At 33.6% G+C, this 22,941-nt stretch overlaps 4 protein-coding genes across 6 annotated transcripts in view; 1 reads left to right on the top strand and 3 right to left on the bottom strand.

Moving 5' to 3' along the window:
- Nc2alpha (negative cofactor 2 alpha) overlaps positions 1-22,941 on the top strand; it is a 108,235-nt gene that overhangs the window by 82,181 nt on the left and 3,113 nt on the right. The window contains exon 1 of one of the 3 annotated variants that reach the window (XM_072901172.1): positions 12,306-12,416. The exons of 1 other annotated variant lie outside the window; for it this stretch is intronic. Coding sequence is in view for 1 of the 2 variants with exons in the window: in XM_072901171.1 (XP_072757272.1) it covers positions 22,835-22,876 (42 nt within the window). In the remaining variant the exon portion in view is untranslated. Of the gene's footprint in view, positions 1-12,305; positions 12,417-22,697; positions 22,877-22,941 lie in introns of those variants that run through there. One more of the 3 variants, XM_072901171.1, reaches the window with a different exon arrangement.
- On the bottom strand, positions 5,403-7,359 carry LOC140670159 (uncharacterized). Its single transcript, XM_072900719.1, has one exon. The coding sequence runs from the start codon at positions 6,981-6,983 to the stop codon at positions 5,550-5,552; it is 1,434 nt and encodes a 477-aa protein (XP_072756820.1). The 5' UTR covers positions 6,984-7,359; the 3' UTR covers positions 5,403-5,549.
- On the bottom strand, positions 15,318-18,173 carry Art3 (arginine methyltransferase 3). Its single transcript, XM_072900846.1, has 8 exons — positions 18,018-18,173; positions 17,432-17,755; positions 17,113-17,288; positions 16,883-17,041; positions 16,561-16,748; positions 16,173-16,399; positions 15,701-16,060; positions 15,318-15,606 (listed from the first exon to the last, which is right to left on the bottom strand). Exons 1-8 carry the CDS (start codon positions 18,028-18,030, stop codon positions 15,497-15,499), a joined length of 1,557 nt encoding a protein of 518 aa, XP_072756947.1. The 5' UTR covers positions 18,031-18,173; the 3' UTR covers positions 15,318-15,496.
- On the bottom strand, positions 18,780-22,344 carry Dnapol-eta (DNA polymerase eta). The gene is made up of 7 exons (XM_072901164.1): positions 22,045-22,344; positions 21,602-21,736; positions 21,288-21,496; positions 21,054-21,220; positions 20,730-20,953; positions 20,514-20,637; positions 18,780-20,334 (listed from the first exon to the last, which is right to left on the bottom strand). The coding sequence occupies exons 1-7, from the start codon at positions 22,179-22,181 to the stop codon at positions 18,889-18,891; spliced, it is 2,442 nt and encodes an 813-aa protein (XP_072757265.1). The 5' UTR covers positions 22,182-22,344; the 3' UTR covers positions 18,780-18,888.

Here is a 22,941-nt window from a genome sequence, read left to right as displayed (position 1 = left end):
GTCGTGACACGTCTCTTTATTCGAACGGCACACAAAGGTTCCGTGAAGATTACAGAACCACCAATCCCCTCCTGTATGGATTCTACGAAGGGGCATTATGGCGACACATAGTGAAGTAATATGGAAGGGCATCTCATCCCTGGACAATACTGTGCTTCTCTCTATAACTGAAGATCTCTATAGCTTTTTTCTCTCTATCTTTGTCGTTTTCCCTGGATCGTTATGTAACCGCGACGATCGCGATGGTAACGTAAGTTTGATGCTGCAAAAAATCCCCGTTGAAGAAGTAAATAAGGCTCTGTTTTTTTTTTTGCGATATTATTATATATTATCGACTCACAGATTATAATTCGAAATAGCATGCCGGCAAATAAAGCAAAATTATTATTATTATTATGAAAAGTATAGCTTAAAATTAATTTCTTTCAGAAATTTGTAAGATTTCAACAAATATTTATTTATAATAAAATTTTGAAAAATATACGCAAAGTAAAATATTATTTATTTTATTATTATTTGATAATATATTGCTTGGTTATTAATTCGTGCATATTAATCTAAAAGCAATATATAGAGGATAGGTATTGGTTATAGAAATGAGTAAAAAAGTAGGTTTATATTTTTTGAGAGACATGTATTTTAGAAGTCGAAACATTATGTACAAATATAATTAGGGTAACGCATCCGCAAATTAATCTAACGCAAAATAATACATGCAAATCGGAATTCTTCGCAGGAGCGATATCATACATTTTTATACATATATATTTGCATATATGTGTTCGTTTTATATACAGTTATGAGAAATATTCGAATGGCTTAAAAAGCGACGTAATTTTCTCTCGTTATTCCTGAATAATTCATATACAATATTATTCCTGGATAATCATACATAACGTATATATGACATATATTTAATATTACATTCTTATGAAACTATGAATTAGATATATGTCGAGATATAACATCGTATTTTTGTATAATTCTACAACTAGATGTATACATGTTTGTGTGAATAATTTTTCTTTTATTGTAACTGTGTGTGACATACTACGAAATGATAAAAATCTCAGGTGCATTTTTAAATTAAAATTGCATTTTGCCCGAAAGAAAATTAATCACTCTTCGTTAATCCGCATAATTTTTTATCGATGTATAATGATTAGAAATTGTTAAACTAGATAAATCGCTGATAATATTACTTCTAAGCTTACACAGATAAGTTTCTCAGAAGTAAGTCTATACAATTGTTTAAGTTTTCTCAAGTGCACATTCACTACAACGAACTAGATTATATTTCGCATTAAATTCTGACTAGATTATGTGCATACTAATTAAATACTTCTTCTTTATATCTTAAGAATCATGACTAGAAAGCACTCTTTCGTTCTAAATTAATAGAACAAACGATAATGCAAAACTCAAAAGATAATTTAAACAAAAAATTTTATATGCACGAGTGTGTAATTAAATTACATTATTATTAATAAGAATATCTCTATTATAATGATTAAAAATTAACGTAACTGACGTGACTGACTAGATCGACTAGATGATGTCGTATCTCTCTAGTGGGGCTTCGCTTCTACGATTAGTGTCGCAACATTTAATTATCATGTTTTATGTAAAGGTAGATATATATATATATGAAAAAAAAACGAGCGAATGAGAAATACAAATAAAATGTTCATTAGTATTCAATTCGCATTTAGCCTAATTTGCTTATTAAAATGTAACGTACATCAAAGACAATTTTAATAAATTTATTTTTTAATTTAGAATTATTGATAAATTTATTTTCGCGTTTGCTTTCTCAATGTTTACCCATCTTTAGGATATAACAATACTTTCAAGTTCGATTTTAATATTTTTATCTCGTAACTAAACGCAACTAGGTTGATTCCTATGATTAAAGAAATGGATCTAATACTTATAAAGAAAAATATCTATACATATATTATACGGCTTATCGGTTGTTTAAATGCATTCATGTTCACATTAATGTCGGTTTATACATAATATAACTATTATATATCTTATCTTAATTTTTATATCATATAGTTTTTAAACGTCTTAATACTATCTTTGATTTCAGCTGTATGAGAATACGATCTGTATGATCGGGAAATGCGCTAAATCTAATTGTAAGATTAATGACCGGTTAATAATTCATTCGATAAATCCAAATACTTGTCATTTCAAAGTACGTCGCTAACATATCATACAATGGCATTCGAAAACGAAAGATTATACAGCTTGATTGACAAACATTATTTAAATTTCTTTTTAATTATATGTGTATATAATTATTGTGCAATTATGTATGAATTTTATTGAAATTATAATTTTAAGTTCTTACCTAGATGAAATTGGATATGGCATAGATATACTTTAGATCATTAATTAATAAAAGTTAATTTCTATAAAAAAATAGAAATATATATACATAAATAAAAGATAATGTATTGTATAATAAAAAGTAAATTATAAATTATATTTTATTATACATACAATATAATTAATAATGGAAATAAAATAATAAAATTATAAATGAACAGATTAGAAACATAAAAGATAAAAAAGCCATGTCTAAATAAATACTATAGTGAAATTAACTTCTCTAAAGCCAGACCAACGAATGTGAATGATCACGAATATCAATAAATGTAAGTGAAGAAGCGTTATTTAATTAATAATCTTACAAATAATTCTTTTATACGGAATATATATTACAGAATAAAAAATTATTATTTAAAGTATTATAAAAATATATATCATAAAAAATATTTTATAAAAAAAATTATAATAATGTTTCTTCACGCTCATTTGCTGATATTCATTTATAATCGTACTCGTTCGCTTGATCTAGATCCGCTTAAGAGATGTAACAAATTTGTTTAATCGCTAGTAAGTCTGCTCACCGACTTAACGCTAGACAAATTGAGATCGTCATGTCAGATAGTCTCTATCACTTAGCCTAATTGCGCTTCATTATATATACATCGTACATGCTATATTCAGATTTATATCACGCAAAGTATCATCTATGTTATTTGTTCGCACAATTACATCGGTGAAATTTTATAAATTAATAATATTATTAATAATATTATTAATTTACAGAATTTACACTTTTGTCAAAATTTGCTTTCAATTTACATAGCACGAGTCTACGACTAAAAGTTAATTAATTATTTGACTAGAGGTGACTAGAGATGCTCAGAGAGATCTTTGATCTCATGTCAGTAATTTCTACGTTTTGGCAATAGTGTGCAATCGATCTTGTATCTTATAGCTTCTGTATCTAATTGTAAAGTAACGCGACGCATTCGTATTTAACACATATCTAACAATTAACATGACTTTATTATGTTTTTCTAAATATTTTTAATTGGCAAGTTATGTAACGTCTTGTGCATTGACATGATGTAAATTATATATATTATTATTAATTTTGCAAATCAATTTCAATACATTTTTATTTATGTATATAAATGGTGTACATTTAGTTTGCTTATTGAATTGAATGCTTATTCAAATTTTATATTTATCAAGTCACTTTTCTTTCCCTTTTATTTTGTGTTTAAATAATTATATTATATGTTAACAAAATAATTACATCATAAATTGTAATCATGAAATAATTAGAAATCATATACGTAACTGTAATAATTATCCAATCACAAAAAATGTATTAAACATTTGCGTCAGTATAATATGAGAGAAATATGACTGTATCTTTTTTTTTTAATTTCTTTTAAATCTTGATTATCGCTGATTAATATTCTTCTTTTTTAATTATTAATGTGTTATCTTATTCAAGTCGTATATTACGACTGACTACGACCTCTCAACAATACACGAGGGGGAGGGATTGGAATCTATATATATTTTATCGGCGATACTTATCTCTCAATTTTTTTTCATATGTCAATTATAATATATAATTGATATATATACAAATTTATATTTAATACATACAACGATAATGTGGAACCCTGTTTTGCCCGGTAAATTCCATGAATGAAATATAATAATGATCATATTTTAGAGAACAAGATTAACATATATAATTCCATGTACGATAATTTTGGAACTTGGATTTTAATTTTTTCTCTCAATTTTAATTTCGATCAAATATAATATGCGTTATTAGCGCATCATTGATAAAACAACTACAAATGACTGAACTAGATGTTTAGAACTGATACGAAGGGATACTTAATTTCTAATCAGTTTATCTCTTTTCTTTTCCCGAGCTTTAACATATTATCAGTTGTTAACTTTCTATTTCTGAAGAGTTTCTTTTCTTATATGTATTTTAAACAGTTTACAAATTAATTAAGAATTTTATAGAATAAAATAAAATAATTTTTGAAAGTTTGACAAGAGAAAATTTTATGCAAAGCTATATGCAAACGTTAGAAATTAATTGGCTAGAAATAAATTAAATGAATAAAAATTGGATAATAAATCTGATAAAATAATCTTTGAAAATTTTATTAAAAAAATTTTATGCAAAAAAGGTTAGAAAAATGTACAGATTAAGAATAACTACAATTGGTTAGAAATAATAAAAATTAATAATAAAAAAATTATTACATTGAATAACTAGAAACTAAAAAATTAGAAATTTAATAAAATCAAACAATTTTTAGAAATTTGACTAGAGAAAATTTTGTACATAGAGACTAGAAATATAACAAAATTTGAAATTGACTGGGAATTAAATTAGTAAAAACTAAATTTGTTTGATTAGAAGTCTATTAAAGACAAAAGCAAATGTTGAAAATTGAACTAAAGGAAGTTTTGTACATAAAAACTAAAAATACAAAAACATCACAAATTGTGTTACTAAAGCTTATATAACTAAAACTAAAATATAATTAAACATTTGTTAAAATAAAACAATTTTTGGAAATTTATATTAGAGAAAATTTTATGCAAACAGAAATATAAAAAAGTTAGACATTTTGTGCTATGCATATATTGTTTATGCTATGTATTGCTTATGCTTGTATATGTATATGATTAGGAATTAAATAATTAAAATTATATTTATAATATTACTAAATATAATAAAAAATATATATTTAAAAAATTAAAAATTTTTTAATAAAATTATCTAGAAAATTTAATTAGAAGTTTTACGGATGGATTATACAAAAAGATAAAAAACTGAGAATAAAATTAAATATTATATATTTATTTTTTGAATAAAAATTTATTAAAACAAAATAATCTTTAAAAATTCGATTAGAGAAAGTTTTTCAGATGTAACAAAATAAAATTAACAGAGTAATTATAGAAATTAAGTATCCCTTTTGATAACAATAACAATAATACTCTTTCTCCTTTTCACATTTATTTTTTTTTTATTTTTCTTTCTTTTCTTTTCCTCATTATTTTTTTTTTTTAATATTAGAACGAGCATGTGGAGCAATTTGATTGTGTACTCACAGTTACGAAAGCCGTGTCTCTTACAAATCAAGACCGAATCTCCAGTAGAGCCCGGGTCGCCTCGGCAGGGGTCTGGCCGGAAATTGATGTCAGGTCATCTCGTTGGTCAACTGGCTGTTTGCTGCTGTCTGAGCGATGTCTGATTTGCCGATAGTTTCTTGACCATCGACAACAGTGTTATTATTATTGTTGCTACTGACATTGTTGTTGGTTTCTGGATGTTGAGTGGCCAGATGTTTTCGCAGAGCGGCTTGCCTGGTGAATTTCGCTTCACATCTAGTACAAGGGATCTCCGCGCTGGTCCCCGACGACGAAGACGAAGATGATGACGTCGCGGACGACGCGGAATTGTCAGTGTTGGGCAATCTGGGCTTATGCCAACGTCGATGAGATGCCAAATTGGCCGGGCAAGAGAACCGCTTGTCACACTCGGGGCACCGGTACTCCACGTGGGCGATGCGGGAGCAACGATGCTGCGCCAACTGGAAAGCGTCTTCGTGAAGCTGGCGACAAAGCTTGCATTGATATGGCCCGAGCCGATTCTCGATCTTGGCCAACTCGGCGCGCGCTTCCTCCGTGACCTCCACAATGTTAAAGGCGGGATCGATGTCGCCAGTCACTACCGCCTCGTCCGGACCTAGGATTACGGTGCCCGATACCGGGCTGCTGGTGTCCTCGTCGAATTTGAGCCGCCTGGCGTGTTTCTTTTTGGGTCTCTGGGCGGCGGTCTTGTCGTTGTTAGTCTGTTTCGGAGTTGACATGGAGGCGGAAGAGGGTGAAATGAGATCTTCCTCTCGGATTCTTCTCCTGGGACATTGAGGTGGCGATGGTGTGCTGGGTGGCGTCATAGGTGCGTGCACGCTTTGAAGATGTTGCTGTGGCGTTAAAAGAAATTGTTGATGATAACTCTGCATTGATTGCATGTGTGTCGGACTGGTTAACAGGAGCTTTTGATTGTGCAGCTGATACTTCGAGGCGAGCTCATTTCCGGGATACGGTGATAATCGAGTGCTCTCTTCGGGAAGATGATGAATCTTGTCAACTATCGAGTCGTGGAAGCGAGACGATTCTTTATTAAGCATCAAACGTTCATACTGACTTTGATGACTCTGCGCCGAGGAACTGCGTAAAGTGTCCAAGTCATCGACGACCAGCTGTTGATCTTCCTCGCTGTCTTTGCGACTTTCGGGAAGAGTTTGCACTTCCTCACGGATTCTGAGATCTTTTTCATCACCCACCTCGATCATTTCTTCTGTCTTCGGAGTATTTGGCGTTACTGGCGGTTTCAAAGAGAGATCCAAGGGGCACGGCGTTGAAGATCTCGAAGACTCCCATGACTGCAAAGACGCGTGATGCTCGGCTGGTGGGATCCGCGAGTAGATCGGCGAGGACGGATCGTCCATCGGGATGTGCCACGTGGTCGGCGCTGCGGCGTAAGCTGGATGATGAATCTCCTCGCTATAATAGCTCATATAGCTAAGACCTGGGGCCAGAAAGGCCCTCGGTAGAGCGCCGTGCAGCATTTCCACGTGCTTCTTCCTGTCCCTTGTTCTGGATTTTCTTAAAATTCGTACTGCATCTTTTGCTTCTCGCTTCGTGTTTCCATAGCGTTCGGATGGAAACGTTCGCACGAACTTTCGATGCGAGCCGAGGGAACTTCAAGAATAATCAGCCACGAAGACGCTACCACTGACGGAAGAAAGGCTGGATTTCTTACGAGGATTCCTCTTTAAGATCGCCTCGGATGACACCTCTTCCTCGTGTTTCTCCCTCGGCCGTTGAACGCCGTTTGGCAGAAGTTGCTCGTGCCACGTCTCGTTTATGCCGTATGCTCCGCCCGGGCAGCCGCCGCTCATCCGATGTTCATTGGTCGTCACTTCCACCCTCACTCCCTCTTTTGCTGAGCGCAAGCGCGTTTATTTTAACGCTCGCCGCCCCGCTCGGCGCGAGCAGACGCTACCAAACAGCTGGTAGGGTAGGGATGTAGGCTCTCGTCTGGCTGGCTGGCTGACTGGCTGGTTGCGGAGGTTCCTGCGGTGCAGGTAGGACTTCGATAAGGGGACAATAAAGGTGCGATTTTGGTAACATTGGTATCGGTGAATTCACATCCCGAGCGATGTTGGTCAACGTTCCAGTAAATCAATATTCCAGTTATATCGAGAAAGCAGCAGCCGGAAAATTACGTCTTCCGATACAAAAGAAGCTGATTAGTAATATGTTCTCGAATCAGTGTAGAAAAGGGGTGATAATTATTTATTATTAGCTGTCGTCTGTTTTAAACTAGAATATCATTGATAAGAAATATTTCAGATATCTCGATATTATTTTTTTAATTGGTATCCCAAACATTTGAGTTGTACAGAAAATCAATCGATATATTATGTCTATTGAATTTTGTGTATTCGAAAGTAATTTCAGGAGACAAAATATCTCAGAATTGTACGCTTTATTTTAAAATTTCTCTCCCTAATCGTTCTTCTATACGATATGACAATGTATTTCTCGCGATTGATAAGCGATTGAATTCACCTCTCGTTGCGTTTTCCGAGAAAAACGTAAAGTTTATTTTTCTTTGGAAGAATCGGCACGTTTTGTGAAAGAATTATTAATTAAGTATTAATCAATGAGTTGTTTGAGATTATATATAAATTATAATAATTATTATATATTATTATATGTTTACTATTCTCCATGTTTGAAAATGTATTGTTATAAATAATCTCTCTATTTTATTCAACGCGATATTGGAATGTAAGGCTTAAGGAAGAGGATTTCTAATTCATGTTGATAAAATTTCAACATATTCTATTATACATATTTCGTGGAATGCACGTTTAATAATGTAATAATCTATCAATTACTTTTAGAGATAAACCGTCCAATACCATATGAATTATGCATGTCCGATATTGCTGCGCGACGTTGATGATTAATCATTCAGGCGCTTCGATAAGTCTCTTATTATCAAGGCAACTTCTCCCTTCAGTCGTGCCTGTAAAGGAAGCACAATGCGTTTTACATAACATTTTAAGGCGTACCGTCACGTCTCTCACAACATTAAACTTGTCCTCCGCGAAGTCTCGTATCGACTTCCGTTTCACCTTTTTTTTTCCATTGGCAACCGTAAAAATGAGCGGATCTTACGTCGTGGGCGGTGAAGACGGATTGATAACCCGATATTACGTACGCGCGGTATTATCATTACGCGTGTGCTCGAAATGATACGTTTCACACGCGTGAAACACGGGCACGTTAGTATAACACGCACGTCGAGCATACATGAATTCGAAGCATCGAAGCTGGCTTTGGTTCTTGCTGTATAAAACCTCCACGACATAACGATCGATCGATACTTGCATACATCCCGGGATTCTGTAAGTATTTATTATAGAAAGTATTTTATATTTCGTCAAACGCGCTCAGAATTTACAAAATTTAATCTGACAACATCGGCTTAATGATTATCTGATTAATTCAGGCGGCGAAACTGGAAATGGAATTTATACGAGCACGTGCTGAAATTTTGACCAACTGCATCGTATATCTGAAAAAGCATCTTGCAATATTAATCACGATTCTGACAGATTATGTCGGCTGTCGTCGAACAAGAATTCCATCCGTTATAATTTAAGGATACAAGAATTTTGAAAAGTTCAGCGACTTGTCGAGTTATCTTTGACCTATCTCATTCTATATATGATATTATTTTTACTATTTTATCTCAATATTTCTTAAAGATAACTTTATTAAACGCTATTCTTAATATATACAATTACCGAATTATTCATTAATCGTCTTGTGATATTTAAATTTTGAACTTATCAAGACTGAAACTAAGGCATATTTTTATTTTATCATCTGTGACAGATGATAGACGTAGCATTTAATTAAGATTGTAAAACATAGACATATCTGCTTAATTTTGAAGAAAAAACACTATGCTTTCTGCAAAGCAACTTTTATAAATTTAAAACTCATTAAAATATCTTTATTTTTAATTCGATAAAAACTTGAGCTTTCGGACAAGATTGCGCATTTTACAACTTTGATCAGGCACTCTGTTATAATTCTTCATACAGATAACTTGATCTTAAAATTAGACGAAAAGTTAAAACACTTGACAAAGACTTATATGCTCTTTACTTTAAGTATAAAATGACATTGAATTTTCACTCGGAGGGCGCAATTTTCTACAGAGATTTTTCTTGCAAAATACGTAATTTTCACAGCATCACTTATGATTCAAGGAAGAATGATTTATATCATTTTCTTTGAAAAACGCAGTTTTAAATTATATTATAAAATCTCGAAATTAATATTCTACGCAAATCGATCAATTTCTAATTGAAATTTATAAATATACGGATTCTTATTTTTTTTCCATCTTTAAAATTTGATATTTTTATTGTCAATAAGCTTAACACGAAAATGTAAAATCTTTCTCCAAGAGATATTTATTTAAAAAACCGATTTACAAAGGGTTATGTAAAAATCACCAAATAATAGCTTTTGAAGAGAAGGGAAAGAACGATATTTTTTTGAGAGACAGTTACATCGACGAGAAGATGCCTTTTCCTCCCCGCTCGTCCCGAAGAGATGTCTCTCGCGAAAAGCGCAGCGTCGTAATCCGTTGATCTTCTTACGTAATTAACGGGCCGCGGGCATGTCCGCGATTAATCGCCATAAATATTTCCGCGATGCTGATGGACGTATCCGTCGTTGCACCGGTTCGAATTTGAACGCGCACGTTGTGTGTGTGTGTGTGTGTGTGTGTGTGTGTGTGTGTGTGTGTGTGTGTGTGTGTGTGTGTGTGTTTTGTGCAGAAGTCCGAATAGCGGTTAATCCACATCCCCGTGAGACCCGTCAAGACCGGGAACAATCACGCTATAATTGGACAAGAGGCTGTCAAGTTACGCTCAAGAAGATGCCCGCTCTCGTCATCTCGAAAACGAGGAACCGATTGACGCAATCATCGTCGATCATTATCGTTCACTTAATGTCGCGTGGTAAAATTTCCAACAGAAGAGAGTAAGAAAGAGAGGAAAAAAATCGTTATATATTCTTATATTCACGTGCTACGCTATTTGCGGCCCCATTTTCGCGTAGAGATTAATTAATAATTATATATTTTCAATTTTGATCTCTCTAGTAGTTTTGCACTCTAAACACAGTTATTTATATATATTATTATGCCAGTCAAAGGAGGGGGAGGGGGGGGAATAACAACATGGAAATCCGTTCGCGTACATTCGCCCCGTAATCTCTCTTCCACGCTCTCGCTCTCTTCTATTTACTCCATCTCTCTCGCCCTTCGGGCATAAAATTTCAACGCGCGTATCCCGACGTAATCATTCCGCCGGGCGAACGAAAACAAGTGGCAAATGGTCCATTATTATCCGCCAAACGTTATTCGAACTAAATACAGACGGATGTAAAATATAGGCATTAACGCGAGAGAACCGAGCGAGCGAGCGAGCGAACGGTGCGGTCGATGCGGATTTGCCATGATTATTTGATACCGATGGCGAAACATTTTGCCACGTGTTGCGCTACCGCGCGCAGTATATATAGAATGCGTTCGTAGAACGTATATATATATATATATATATATATATATATATATTGCATATATATATATATATATATATATATATATGAAAATATCCGCGCGTGATGCATCGCTCGGATTACCTGTGTGGGAGGGACGAACGGACATTAGATACGCACTGCGCTTTTCATTCGCGAAATTGTACAGCGAGCAGTTAATGCATCGCGTGTATATGTACGGGGGTCGTGTTAAATCGCCAAAGAATTTATAGTCGACCTATTCGCTGAGATTTAAAGAAGTAAAAAAGAGTACGTAATTCGCGCGAACTAAGATCGATGGGCAGAAAAAATATAAACGGATTTAGCATCTACGTGGATTTAAGCTTCTGGGGCTCTGAAAAATTGATATTCCAAGTTACTGACGGACACCGTGTGCTTCTATGTCTGTGTGTTTCGGAGCCACAATCTTTTTCTTCGTATTTGAAAATGCACGCGAATCCAGATATGTCGATAATTGTCGATTATAGGGTCCAAAATTTCAAAGTTAAAGTAAACACCTAATTAAATTATAGCCAAATACGTACTTGATTTATCTTAGGAAAATAATCGTTTTGCCACTAGCTAGTATATTAATATTAATTTTCTCTAATATTAGACTCGCTGCCGATCGTATCAGCATCGTCGCGTCGATCGCCTCTCGATGAGGAAAGAGGCGGAGCAAGATTCCCCTGCCCCTTCGTCGTTGCGGAAACGCGACAGAGGGATCTCCTAAATATCTCGCAAAAGCGGAACGCGCTGGTGCTCGTTTCTCTTGTACGTCATCAGGAGAAAGAGAGATAGTAGACGAGCTTCCAGGACGAGCGGGTAAGCTTTTTGCCTACGCGGATGTAGGCGAGTGCTCTTGTCCGCTGGTATGGAGGGAACGGGACGGGGAGGAGGGCGGCTCTGTGCATATTTCATGCGATTTTAATGTGTCTCTGCTCGGCGAACACCCGGTAGAACCCGAGAGAGATAGAGAGAAAGAGTGAGTGAGAGGGAGAGAGAGAGAGAGAGAGAGAGGGAGAGGGGGAGGGAGAGAGAGAGAGAGAGAGACCGTGTGCCACCACGTTGCACGGGGCAGGAGTGACTGCCGTGATGCTCTAATCGGCTTACGCAACAAGCCACCCTTATCCCCAGCCTCGGTCGCTCTCTCGTTTCCACCCCCGTTGTCCCACTACACCCTCCCGTCCCACTCGGCCCTTCCCCTGTTGACGCTCCTTATCCGCACCGGGCCCTAAACGACGGCTATTACTTTGCAGTTGCCTAGCTCCTGTATCCTTCAAGGACTCCGGCGATTCTTGATGGCAGACAGATGAGGAGCCGCATGTGCAAACCTCTGGATTTTGCACGGACGAAAGTTTAATTAAAAGGTAACGTTTTATTCAGAAAAATTATCAGGGATATATCTTTTAGTTATAATTTTTGTATGTATGTGCGCGTATCTCAAAGTACTTTTTCGTTGTTTTTATATTCTTATTGTTAGCGCAAACTCTACTCGGAAGATTACTTTTCCTTCGTAGCATCCGGAGAAAATTCTTGACTCAAATTATGTGCAGTAAAGATATTTTTTCATACGGTGACTTATTATAAATAATAGTATTATACATTTGTGAATACCAGGAAATATAATTTTATAGTATGCGCGAAAAATATATAATTCTGCGTTCAGTTTTATTTTAATAGTTAGAAAATTTTAATGTAGAGGAACCAAGGGATTATAACACTTTTTGTTTGATAATTTTATAATTTTTAAAATATCTTATAACGCAAAGTTTTATATATAATTTATTTTTTTATTTTTTTTTTTTTTTTTTTTTTTTTACAATAATAGAAAATATCAAAGGCACTTGTAATAATAATCAACAGCATATATTAGGAATAGGAAATAAAAAGATTATTTTAGAAAATTGGTCACTTAGCGATTATTAAATCATTATGACAATGTTTCTATAACAATATCATATTTTTATGCATTGTTATTTCTTATATTTTTTATCTTGAAGATATATCTGAAAAATTCGTCCCAGTCTCTCCAAATATTTCTAAGCAACATTCTCGATAATTTTCAGTTCCATTGAAATCCATAGTCCATTCATATTAATAGAAAATCAATTCACCAATAGACTTATTTTCACACCTCGCATCTAAAATTTCGATTAATAAAATGCCTCTCAAGGAGAAAAGAGAATCTTCCTTTCGACGAACGAATACCGTAACATTCGCGATGGTACGCGGATATAAATGAATACTTTTATACGTAGAGAGAAAGAGAGGATTTTTATCCAAATATATATATGTGTGTCTGTGTGTACGTGTGCGTGTGTGTGTGTGTGCGCGCACGATACGTGACTCTGCCCTACCTTCCGTGTGTGTTTGCCGAGTGCTCGGCGGGGAAAGGGGGCACACTCGGTTGCCCTAGGCCAGAACGTGCATTATTGGATAGAGTTACGTTAAACATACGCGGATACCGCACGCTTTCCAATGCCGGTATCTTCTCGTCTCGCGAGCGCGTTATTCGCGCCATGGGATATCGAGTGAACCCCGATGAGTTTACCGCCGACAAACATACGAGTGGCTCATCGTGCCGTCACCGGTGAACGCCCGTTCCGTCCACGTATTTCTAACCGACGGCATGCCCGTTGCTTCGTAATTGTTATGCGGCTTCGTCTCTAATTATACGCGGTACCACAGAGTACAGCGCATTTTTTTAAAAATATTAATATTATATTATTATTATTATTAGAACTACTTAATAGCGTGCAATTCCGGGCTCTAAACATAATAGGAGTCTCGGATATTATTATACAGTGAAGGGTAGAATATGTCTTCTTGACAGTTCGTTATTTTTTGCCTAGATATATCGTAATTATTTCATAATTAAATTAAAAATTCGATAACTTTTAAATATATAACGTATTTTATTTTAATTGAACTGCATAATTGGAAGCCTTTAACATTTTTTTTTATGTTGGATTAATGCTTTATTAAAAATGCTAAATTATCGGTATAGGATTTTATAAACTAAAAAAATGTGAGATAAATTGCTTATATATTTTATCCGTGAAAATAATATATTTAGAAGTTCTGCATATCTATAAAGACAAAAATAAACATAGACTAACACATACATAAATGATTCAGTAAGCTTGAAAGATTCTAAAGTTTTTATTTTAATTTGCGTACATTTCAAAAGAGCATCGATTATATAATTATTTGATAATTACAGATAATGCGGATTAAAGTTCGCTATTTCAACAGATTACTGTACTTACAACTGTATGTATACGTATATACGAGGCAAAGTAGGCCTTATTTTTTCATATACACACGCACATTGTCCCTCTCGTATATAAATAATTGCGAAAAATGTCACTGATATATCATTCTCTATAGCTAATTTTTTTATATCACAGAATCATAATTAATTGTTTGATTGCAATTTTAATTCGGTAGCAAGCACGATCCCTACATTATTCTCGATAATTCGATCCTTGTACATACGTATCACATGCAAGAAGAACGTGTGGCAGGAGAAGTTTGCGTAATATTAATATATCGGACGATTGAAGCATATCAATATTATTCAAAGAGATATTAATGAAACTTTATTGCAGAGAAAGTTAGTAGTAGCAACAAGAGAACTTTGAAGAAATTCGTTTATAGATCATCAAATATTCCTTAGAATGATTTAGTAAAAATTGAATTTGGGCGAACACACTATATATCGTTGTCTGTATACTAAGCTCTGCGGACTTTTTTTTTGATTTTATGTTTTATACTTACACAGTGAATATTCAACTTTAAAGATTGAAACTCTATCATTCATGCAAAAATTTTTTAAATTGAGTTTATAAGAATGCATATATAATATTGATTTATATAGAGATATGAATCGCTATCATTAAAAAGGCACAAATGTAAATAGCTTCTAGATCAATTATTATATATTAATTCGGGCAAATTCATTAGTAAATTATTTAAGAAGAACTGCTGTATTCTATATCTCGCTTATTCCGAAAGAAAAATGTACACGCGCGCGCGCGCACACATACATACGCACGCCCACATCTATATGCAACAGCATATATTCAAGTTTTCATAACATAAAAATTAAAAGTCGGAAAGAGTTGGAAGAATTTTGAAATGCATAAATTTGAAAATTTTCCATTTACATCTAAATGGAAATTATAAATCTATATAGTATATAGTGTGTATATATATATATATATATATATATATATATATATATATATATATATATATATATATATATATATATATATATGTAGATAGGAGATTATAGATAGGAAATTTCAAACTGTATAAAGAGATGTAAAGCTTAGTCACGCGTCTTTCGCATGAGAATGTAATAACGGAATATGATAGCTGGACCCCTATTCTCAAGTTGGCACATAATTGGCTATACCTCCGCTAAATAAATATTCAATGTTTAATCTAAATAATATACCTGAGTGAAGTTTTTTATATGGATGGTAACGATTAAACCTCGGATATCTTTACAGTGTCTTCGACAAATCAATGTGCCAGTTAAAACTTCACCTATGACCAAGAGGAATATAATTTAAATATGATATAAGAGAGAATTAGTATATTAATCTCATTATAAAAACTAAATAAAAATGTAGTAACTTACCTTCGGTTATACTAATAGGCTCGCTTAAGGAAAATACCGTCTGTTTCCAGTGTGTCGGAGTAGAATTAGGGCCTGTGCTAAAATATACCGGATTCTCGAGATCGAAAAAAATGTCAAAATAACCGATTATCGCGGTTAAGGATCCCGTCTTTTTTACATTCAATGTAAAGGGAGCCGAGAAATTGACACAGTCCGTAGTGACTTTGTACAAGTCAAAAACTTGGATCTCGGCGGTGCTCGTTACCAGGTTGTCGATATTACAGATCTCTATGCTCGGTTCACGTACCACCTCTGCTTTCATACAACTCATTTTAAAACCGTACACGTTTGACCAATAATCAACCAGATCGATATATCTCTCTGTGCAAAATAATATAAATAGTGCATTGTAAATATTATATCTCTTAAGTATGGAATATTTTGCCAAGAAAAATATTTAATTAATTGCAGGAAAAAGTAAAATAACACATACTCGTGTCACCGCTTCCTACAATACTAATTGTGCATCTGTTTGGAAGAATTACTCCATCAGGTGTTAGATAATGTTCCCTTGCATAAATGACTGTGTCTAGCATTCCTTCAAACAAGAGAAAGTATCCCATCCATTCGGATATTATTGCATCCACTTTATCTACCCCTATATTAATATCTTCTAAACGACCCTTTTTTAAAGTAATTATGTCAGTAAGATTGTTTTCCCTAAAATCAATTTTATTATTAATGTACGCTCTTTATATAAGATCTAATTTGAGATAAAAACTGATTTTTGATAATCTTTTTATATTTACAGCTTGTATTAATATATATATATATATATTTCTTCATTTATTTAAATATACGAAAAATATAATCATTTGCACCTTACTATATCCATAGCATGATATATCACATCAGACTGATCGACACTAATAACTTTACGACAACCAGACTTTGCTGCAAACATCGACAAAATACCAGTACCACAACCAACATCCAACATTATACAGTTTTGAAATCTGTTAGAATTTGTCAAGAGTGCATCACGATAGCTTTCTGTTCGTACTTTATCCTGAGGCAAAATATTTCTTTTATTACATTTTTGTAAATAAAATTAGTATTTTTTTTTTTTAATTTAATATTTCTTTAACTAGAAATGAAAATCTTTAGTTCATTATTTTTCATAATCTTACAATTGAAACTTACTGTTAACATTTCGTGATGTATAGCAAAGTGACTGTATGTGTTGAAATATCCTTCATCAACATTGGGATTGTGAGCATTGACTAGAGTATTTTTTTCCTTTCCATCTAAATCATCACCTAGTATTAACTTCTGAGCTTTCTCTTTCATCTCTTCCATTTGCTATAAAAAAATCATTTTTCTTAAAAGTCACAATATATATGAAAATATGTTTGATGATTATATATTTATACCTGCTTGACTAAGAAACACGTTGTCTCACTTTCTTTTAGCTGAGAGTTGAGCGATCTTATAGTTCTTTTCATATCCTCGTATTGTTCTTTCGGTAAAGTTACACAATCATTAGTTTGGTATATTGGTTTTGCTTTTTCTTCACTCATATTCTTAATGTTGATGAGATCTTCAATATCTTTATTAAAATATAATATTTTATAAATACTTTAATGTTGACGAGATCTTCAATAGCTTTATTAAAATATAATATTTTATAAGTCAGTGTGTAATTTGTATAATATCAACAGAAAAGTTGCTCCTTAGATTCTTTATACTTACCGTACATTAACCATGGGTCATCTTCCACAACTGGACGTAAATTTTCATCATTGTCCCAAGCTTCTATACCCAGTACACTCAATTGTTCAGGTAAAATCTTTTTATAGCGAATAAAATTGATTAATTTGATATACGAGTATGTATCGTGAGTGTGTTTCCTTATAAAATGACAGAAGTTAAACTTGTGAAAAGTATTGATGTGATGCAGTGCAGAGGAAAATCCATTACTGGTTTCTGTACAAAACAGGCATGAAATGTCCTCACGATTTTCAATTTCCACCCATTCATCTTCACTGCCACTGTTACTTGACATGCCATTATAGTCTAAGAAAAAAGGAAAAAAAAACATTTACAGAAATTCATCAAAAAATATATAAATACATGTAGCAACCATTAAAAAAGAAAACACTTCATTCATACAAAAAAAAACAAATATTTCAAGATAAGACTCCAAAAAAAATGTATTATTTGTATTCCACAAATTGATTGCTTCGCTTGCCGATTGTGCCACGCATTAAAAATTAAATGCACTACAATTTCTTGTTATTTCATGATTTATTACACACAATTTTCATTGATGTTTTACCTAATTTCGCCATAATAAACTTTACTTAGCTCCGTCGTGTTAACCGTAAAATTGGTGCAGAACAATTAAAAAGAGGCCTTATCATGCGAGTCGAGAGCACGTGTCAGAGATTGATTTACACAGTCTCTTCCTTAAGGTCATTCTACATTAGTCACATCGGAGCGTCGCAAGCAATGTGATCCAATCAGCGTCAAGCTAACTTTTGCGACGCTACGATGCAACTAATGTAGATTGGCCTTTAGTGCAAAGCTCGTACCTCGCATGGGAGCCTCTCAACTTGAGGCTCTATACACGCACTATATATACATGTATGCACACTATCAGAAAACAGAAAGTTCGCAAATGTAAATCGTTCCGTTCTTCTCCTTCAGTGCGGAGGAAACGTATATGAACAATGATGTAAACAAATATGAATTTTTAATTTTTTTTTTATATTATTTTTTAAATAATATTTATACTTATTCATTGTCAGGCATAGATAAAAAAAATATATAATTAAAAATTCGAGGTATATCAGAATCAAAAAAATAATTTGAGAGACAATCGAAATTATATGTAATTCATTATAACTTTTCAATTAAAATATGATTTATTATAACATTTTGATATATGTTTGATATAATGTTAATATTATCTACTATAAAAATTCATTTCACTTTTTTTTATAAAATCTCAAACATGTATTTCTAGCTTCTAATATATAATACATATACAATTATACAATATATACACATATTAAATATTCTTTTCTCTCTTATAATTTTTTTCTATGATTGCAATAAGTGCATAATATATGAGTGATGAGAAAGTAAATAATTAATGATAAAATATATTTGATTTGCAAGCAATATATAGCTACGAGAGAATGTAATTATTGATTGGGTTTTGTAGTTATCGCTGTTGGACGCTTCACAGTAGTAACGTCAGCTTCGGCGTCCTTGAATTTCCTTTTCACCCCATTTTCGCCCAACGCGGGCTTGTTGATCTCGCGGCACAAATTTTGCGCGACGTGAAAGTCTACGTGTTCGAAAAATTTCGTCATAGGTATCATTTGATCACATTCGGCACATCGCTCCAAAGGTACGTTGCACTCGCTCGAGTCGGTTTTGATCAAAAAATTATCCAGAAGATTGCGTCTCTTATCATTCTTGGCGATTTTGGATTTGCTAGGTCTTCCTCTCCCTGTCTTTGGCAAATCTCGAGCCACTTTGACATTCTCTTGCTTTTTACTTTGTGATTTCATATACAATTTTGCTTCCTCCTGCAAATCAGCCGGCAACAGTGGCAAAATATCGGGATCTATCTCGTTTAAATTTGGAAATATTTCTCGTAATCGTACCGAGGGATTTTGCACGGAAGTTCCTTCATTGCTCTTTCTTGTAGAATCTGTGTCGTTGCTATTTACATGAGTAAATGCGTAACTTGTGGAAGGTTTTTTTTGAGCGTCCTCTTGTACGCATAAATTAGAATTGTAATCATCGATGTCCTCGTTAATCGTGTTTTTTTCATCCGCGCTAGATTGTTCCCCATATTCTAATTCTCCTTCGATATTTTCATCGATATTATCAGAACATTCCTTCTTTTCAGTCTTATATATATTCATAAAGAACGAATTTTGAAAATCATTGTTATTTATTGCCACATTTGACAGATGTTTATCTTTTAACTTAGCCTTATCACGTTCGTTGCACACCTGGATCAGCTTGACAACCCTTTTCGATATAGGTGAATCTTCTGTGCTCATATTTAATGAACTATTAAAGATTTCTTTAATTGTTTTATTCATCGGTTTGCTAGTTGTTGCAGCTGATTTTTTGCTCACAGTAGATTCTTTGTTTCTTTGAGATTTCTCTTCCGTTCTTAAAAATGAATCTTCTTTATTGGCAACAGTAAATAGTTTTTCTTCTTTTATTTCTAAATTAGATGAGGAACTGATCATATCTCTAGGCGAATTTACAATGTCCGATTTATCAGTTTTAGAATCTGCCTTGTAACTTTCTTTATCTCTTGATTTAACATTTTTAAAAAATTTTAAGAAGCTACCACTTTCTTTCGACGGTACGAATTTACTAGCAGAAATGCCCATATATGCCACTGGACATTGTATCGCCTTGGTAATAACGTCCACGCATTGACTTGCTATTTTGTCTGGTTTGTACGAATTCAAGACGAGCGAACGTGTTTGTGACACAATACTTTTATTTTGATAATAATGATAAAAAATGGTGAGTAGCGTCGCGCGTCGATGATTCTCCTCAAAATCTTGTTCAAGCCGTTCGCAAACTTCAGCAGCCAAATCTCCAGCCCAGTGCTTTAACTATATATAAAATATATATATATATATATATATATATATATATATTTATATATATAACATATAAGAGTATATATATAAAACACACATATAATATATGCATAAAATTTCTTATCTAATCTGTAAATATGTCTTGGACATTTGTTATATAATATTAGAATTTATATTAAATAATCTCTTACCACATCTAACGAAGTAATAGCTTGTTTTCCAGGGAACTTTTTACATGCAGCAATAGACTTTGCCAATAATCTGTTAATGACAGGTTCGTCATCTATACCTCGGGCAATATTGTACAGCCAAAAACTGGAGAATCACAATTATAAATTGTCAGAAATACAAACAAATTATTAATTATCATCGAACCTTGTTCATAAAAGTCTGAAGTTCTTTCTTACCCAGTTTTTTCATCAAATCGTTTTTGTAATTGTTCTAAAGAATATTGCATTAAATCTCCCATAACATTACAACCAAGAGAATCGACTACAACATCGCCAAGTTTTCCACCAAGATTTCGAACTTTTTTTATTGGCAATGTAGAATAGAGACTTGAAACAGCAGCCTCAGGTAAAATTGTTTGACAATTTGGCTTATGTAATCCACATGCTAGTTTTGCTAATATCTATTAATGGAATTTCATTTAATTAATAGTCATAATAATAATAAAAATTATGTATGATATAAAATTCAGAGAATATGAGTAATAATATTCTATATCATACTTTATTCCGGGCAATTCCAGCAGAACATCTAAATCTAGTTTCTTTATATATGCTAGCTCTTATCTCTTCAACTATTACACCAGCTACAGCAAGTTTCTGAGCTTGAGTATCATGCAGTTCTTTAAAAGAGTCTGTTATCCAAGTCTGTAGCCCTTGAGATCTCTCTTCTAAATACAAATGTTTAAAATATTAAATGGCTCATTTAGAGTTAGAACAGTATAATTTTTACATTACCTTCATCATTTTTATTAATTTCTGAATATCCCACAACATATGTATTTGCAAGAGATGGTATTAGTTCTTTTGGAGAAACATTAGTTGTGGTTAATCTCTTATCAACGATATCTGTAATATCAAGATATGCTTCGTCAACACTAGCACGTTCTATCACATTACAGTGTTTTTTTATGACTTCAATAACCTCGCGACCAGCTCTCCTATACCTGTATGAATAGTACAAATTGTTAAACGTTGAATTATATGATACATATAAATAAATAATTAGTACACTGTACTCATAAAAATTGATTCCAATAGCAAACTACTACCTTGATGTGTCTGCTTTTCCACGAAGACATGGCACACTAACTAAAACTATATCTGGACATTTCTCTTTAGCTTCCATGCCTCTCATGTGTCTAGTTACTCCAAAACTCCGTGCCTGGTAATTGACAGCTATTATGCTGCAACCAATCAAAAGTACTATCATTTATCAAAGACACACTTAGTTTTCTAATTAAAAGTTAAAGTCTAGTAAAAAATAGTCACACATTCTTTTCAATTAAGTAATGATAAATAAACAAAAGGAAGTCAAATTAATGTTGAGATAAATATATTTTTGAAAAATAAAGATTTAATAAGATAAATTTCCTTAGTTAATTGGAGGTGGAAGTTTATATCGCATAAGCATCAAGAATAAAGGAAAAATGAAAGCCTTTAATTTCAAGTAAAACATACATGAATGATTAAATAATAAATAAATCTCTCTTACCCGCCCATTTTCCATTGATTATACTGCACGACGGCGAGCGGTTTTCCTTCATGTTCTGGTTGCAATTTGGTCTCAACCTGACAGAAGAAGCAATCCATGTCGATCAGGACGATGATTCTATTAACCGAATTTGCCATTTTTTTGCCAAAATTATTTTATAACTTTAATACATTAATAAGTATAAAATATTTTTCTATGTCAACTGGAGCGGTCTAATATCGTTCGCTCCATTTTGATGGGACAGATTAGAACCGAAGGTTGTCTAATCGGTCTGTTCAAGCCCGATCAGCTGTTTATAAAGACGATCGTCTTGCAATATTTGGCGGGAATTACATATGATTCCGTCCATAGATATTAAAAAGCGTGTAGACGGGAATTTCGATAATTCAATCAGAATATGCGTCATAAACTTTATGACGTGAAAGACGGGAAGTATTATCGCTCTGTTACGTAACCCGTCTTAAATGGCGTAGCCAATTAAATTTGCTATCTCTTCTCTACTTCACTCACTATACACACACGTACGCACAAAGCGTCCACGCGTAAAATTTCAGAACATCCCTCACATCATGATTGCGCATACACAGAAAAGAGACAGTGCAAAGACCCCGGGATCGCGAGAGCTTTTGTTGCTTCGTTTGTTGTTTACCCGATTTCGCGCTGTGCGTGTCTGCGTGCCTGCCTGCGTGCGTGCGTGCGTGCGTACGTGCGTGCGTACCGTGCCGTGCCGTGCCGTGCCGTGCCGTGCCGTCGTACCTCACTCGTGAAATCCCATCCACGTGAAAACAGCATGCCCAGCAAAAAGAAAAAATATAACGCACGTTTTCCAGCGGTAAGCGAATATAATGCGCGCGGAAACACTTGAATGATGTCGATGAGAGAAATCAAAATCTTGTC

The sequence above is a fragment of the Anoplolepis gracilipes genome, chromosome 10 (assembly GCF_047496725.1).
Source record: "Anoplolepis gracilipes chromosome 10, ASM4749672v1, whole genome shotgun sequence".
In the NCBI taxonomy this organism is placed as follows: domain Eukaryota; kingdom Metazoa; phylum Arthropoda; class Insecta; order Hymenoptera; family Formicidae; genus Anoplolepis; species Anoplolepis gracilipes.
The sequence above is the reverse complement of the archived record's forward strand: the minus strand, read 5'-3'. Positions and strand labels throughout refer to the sequence as shown.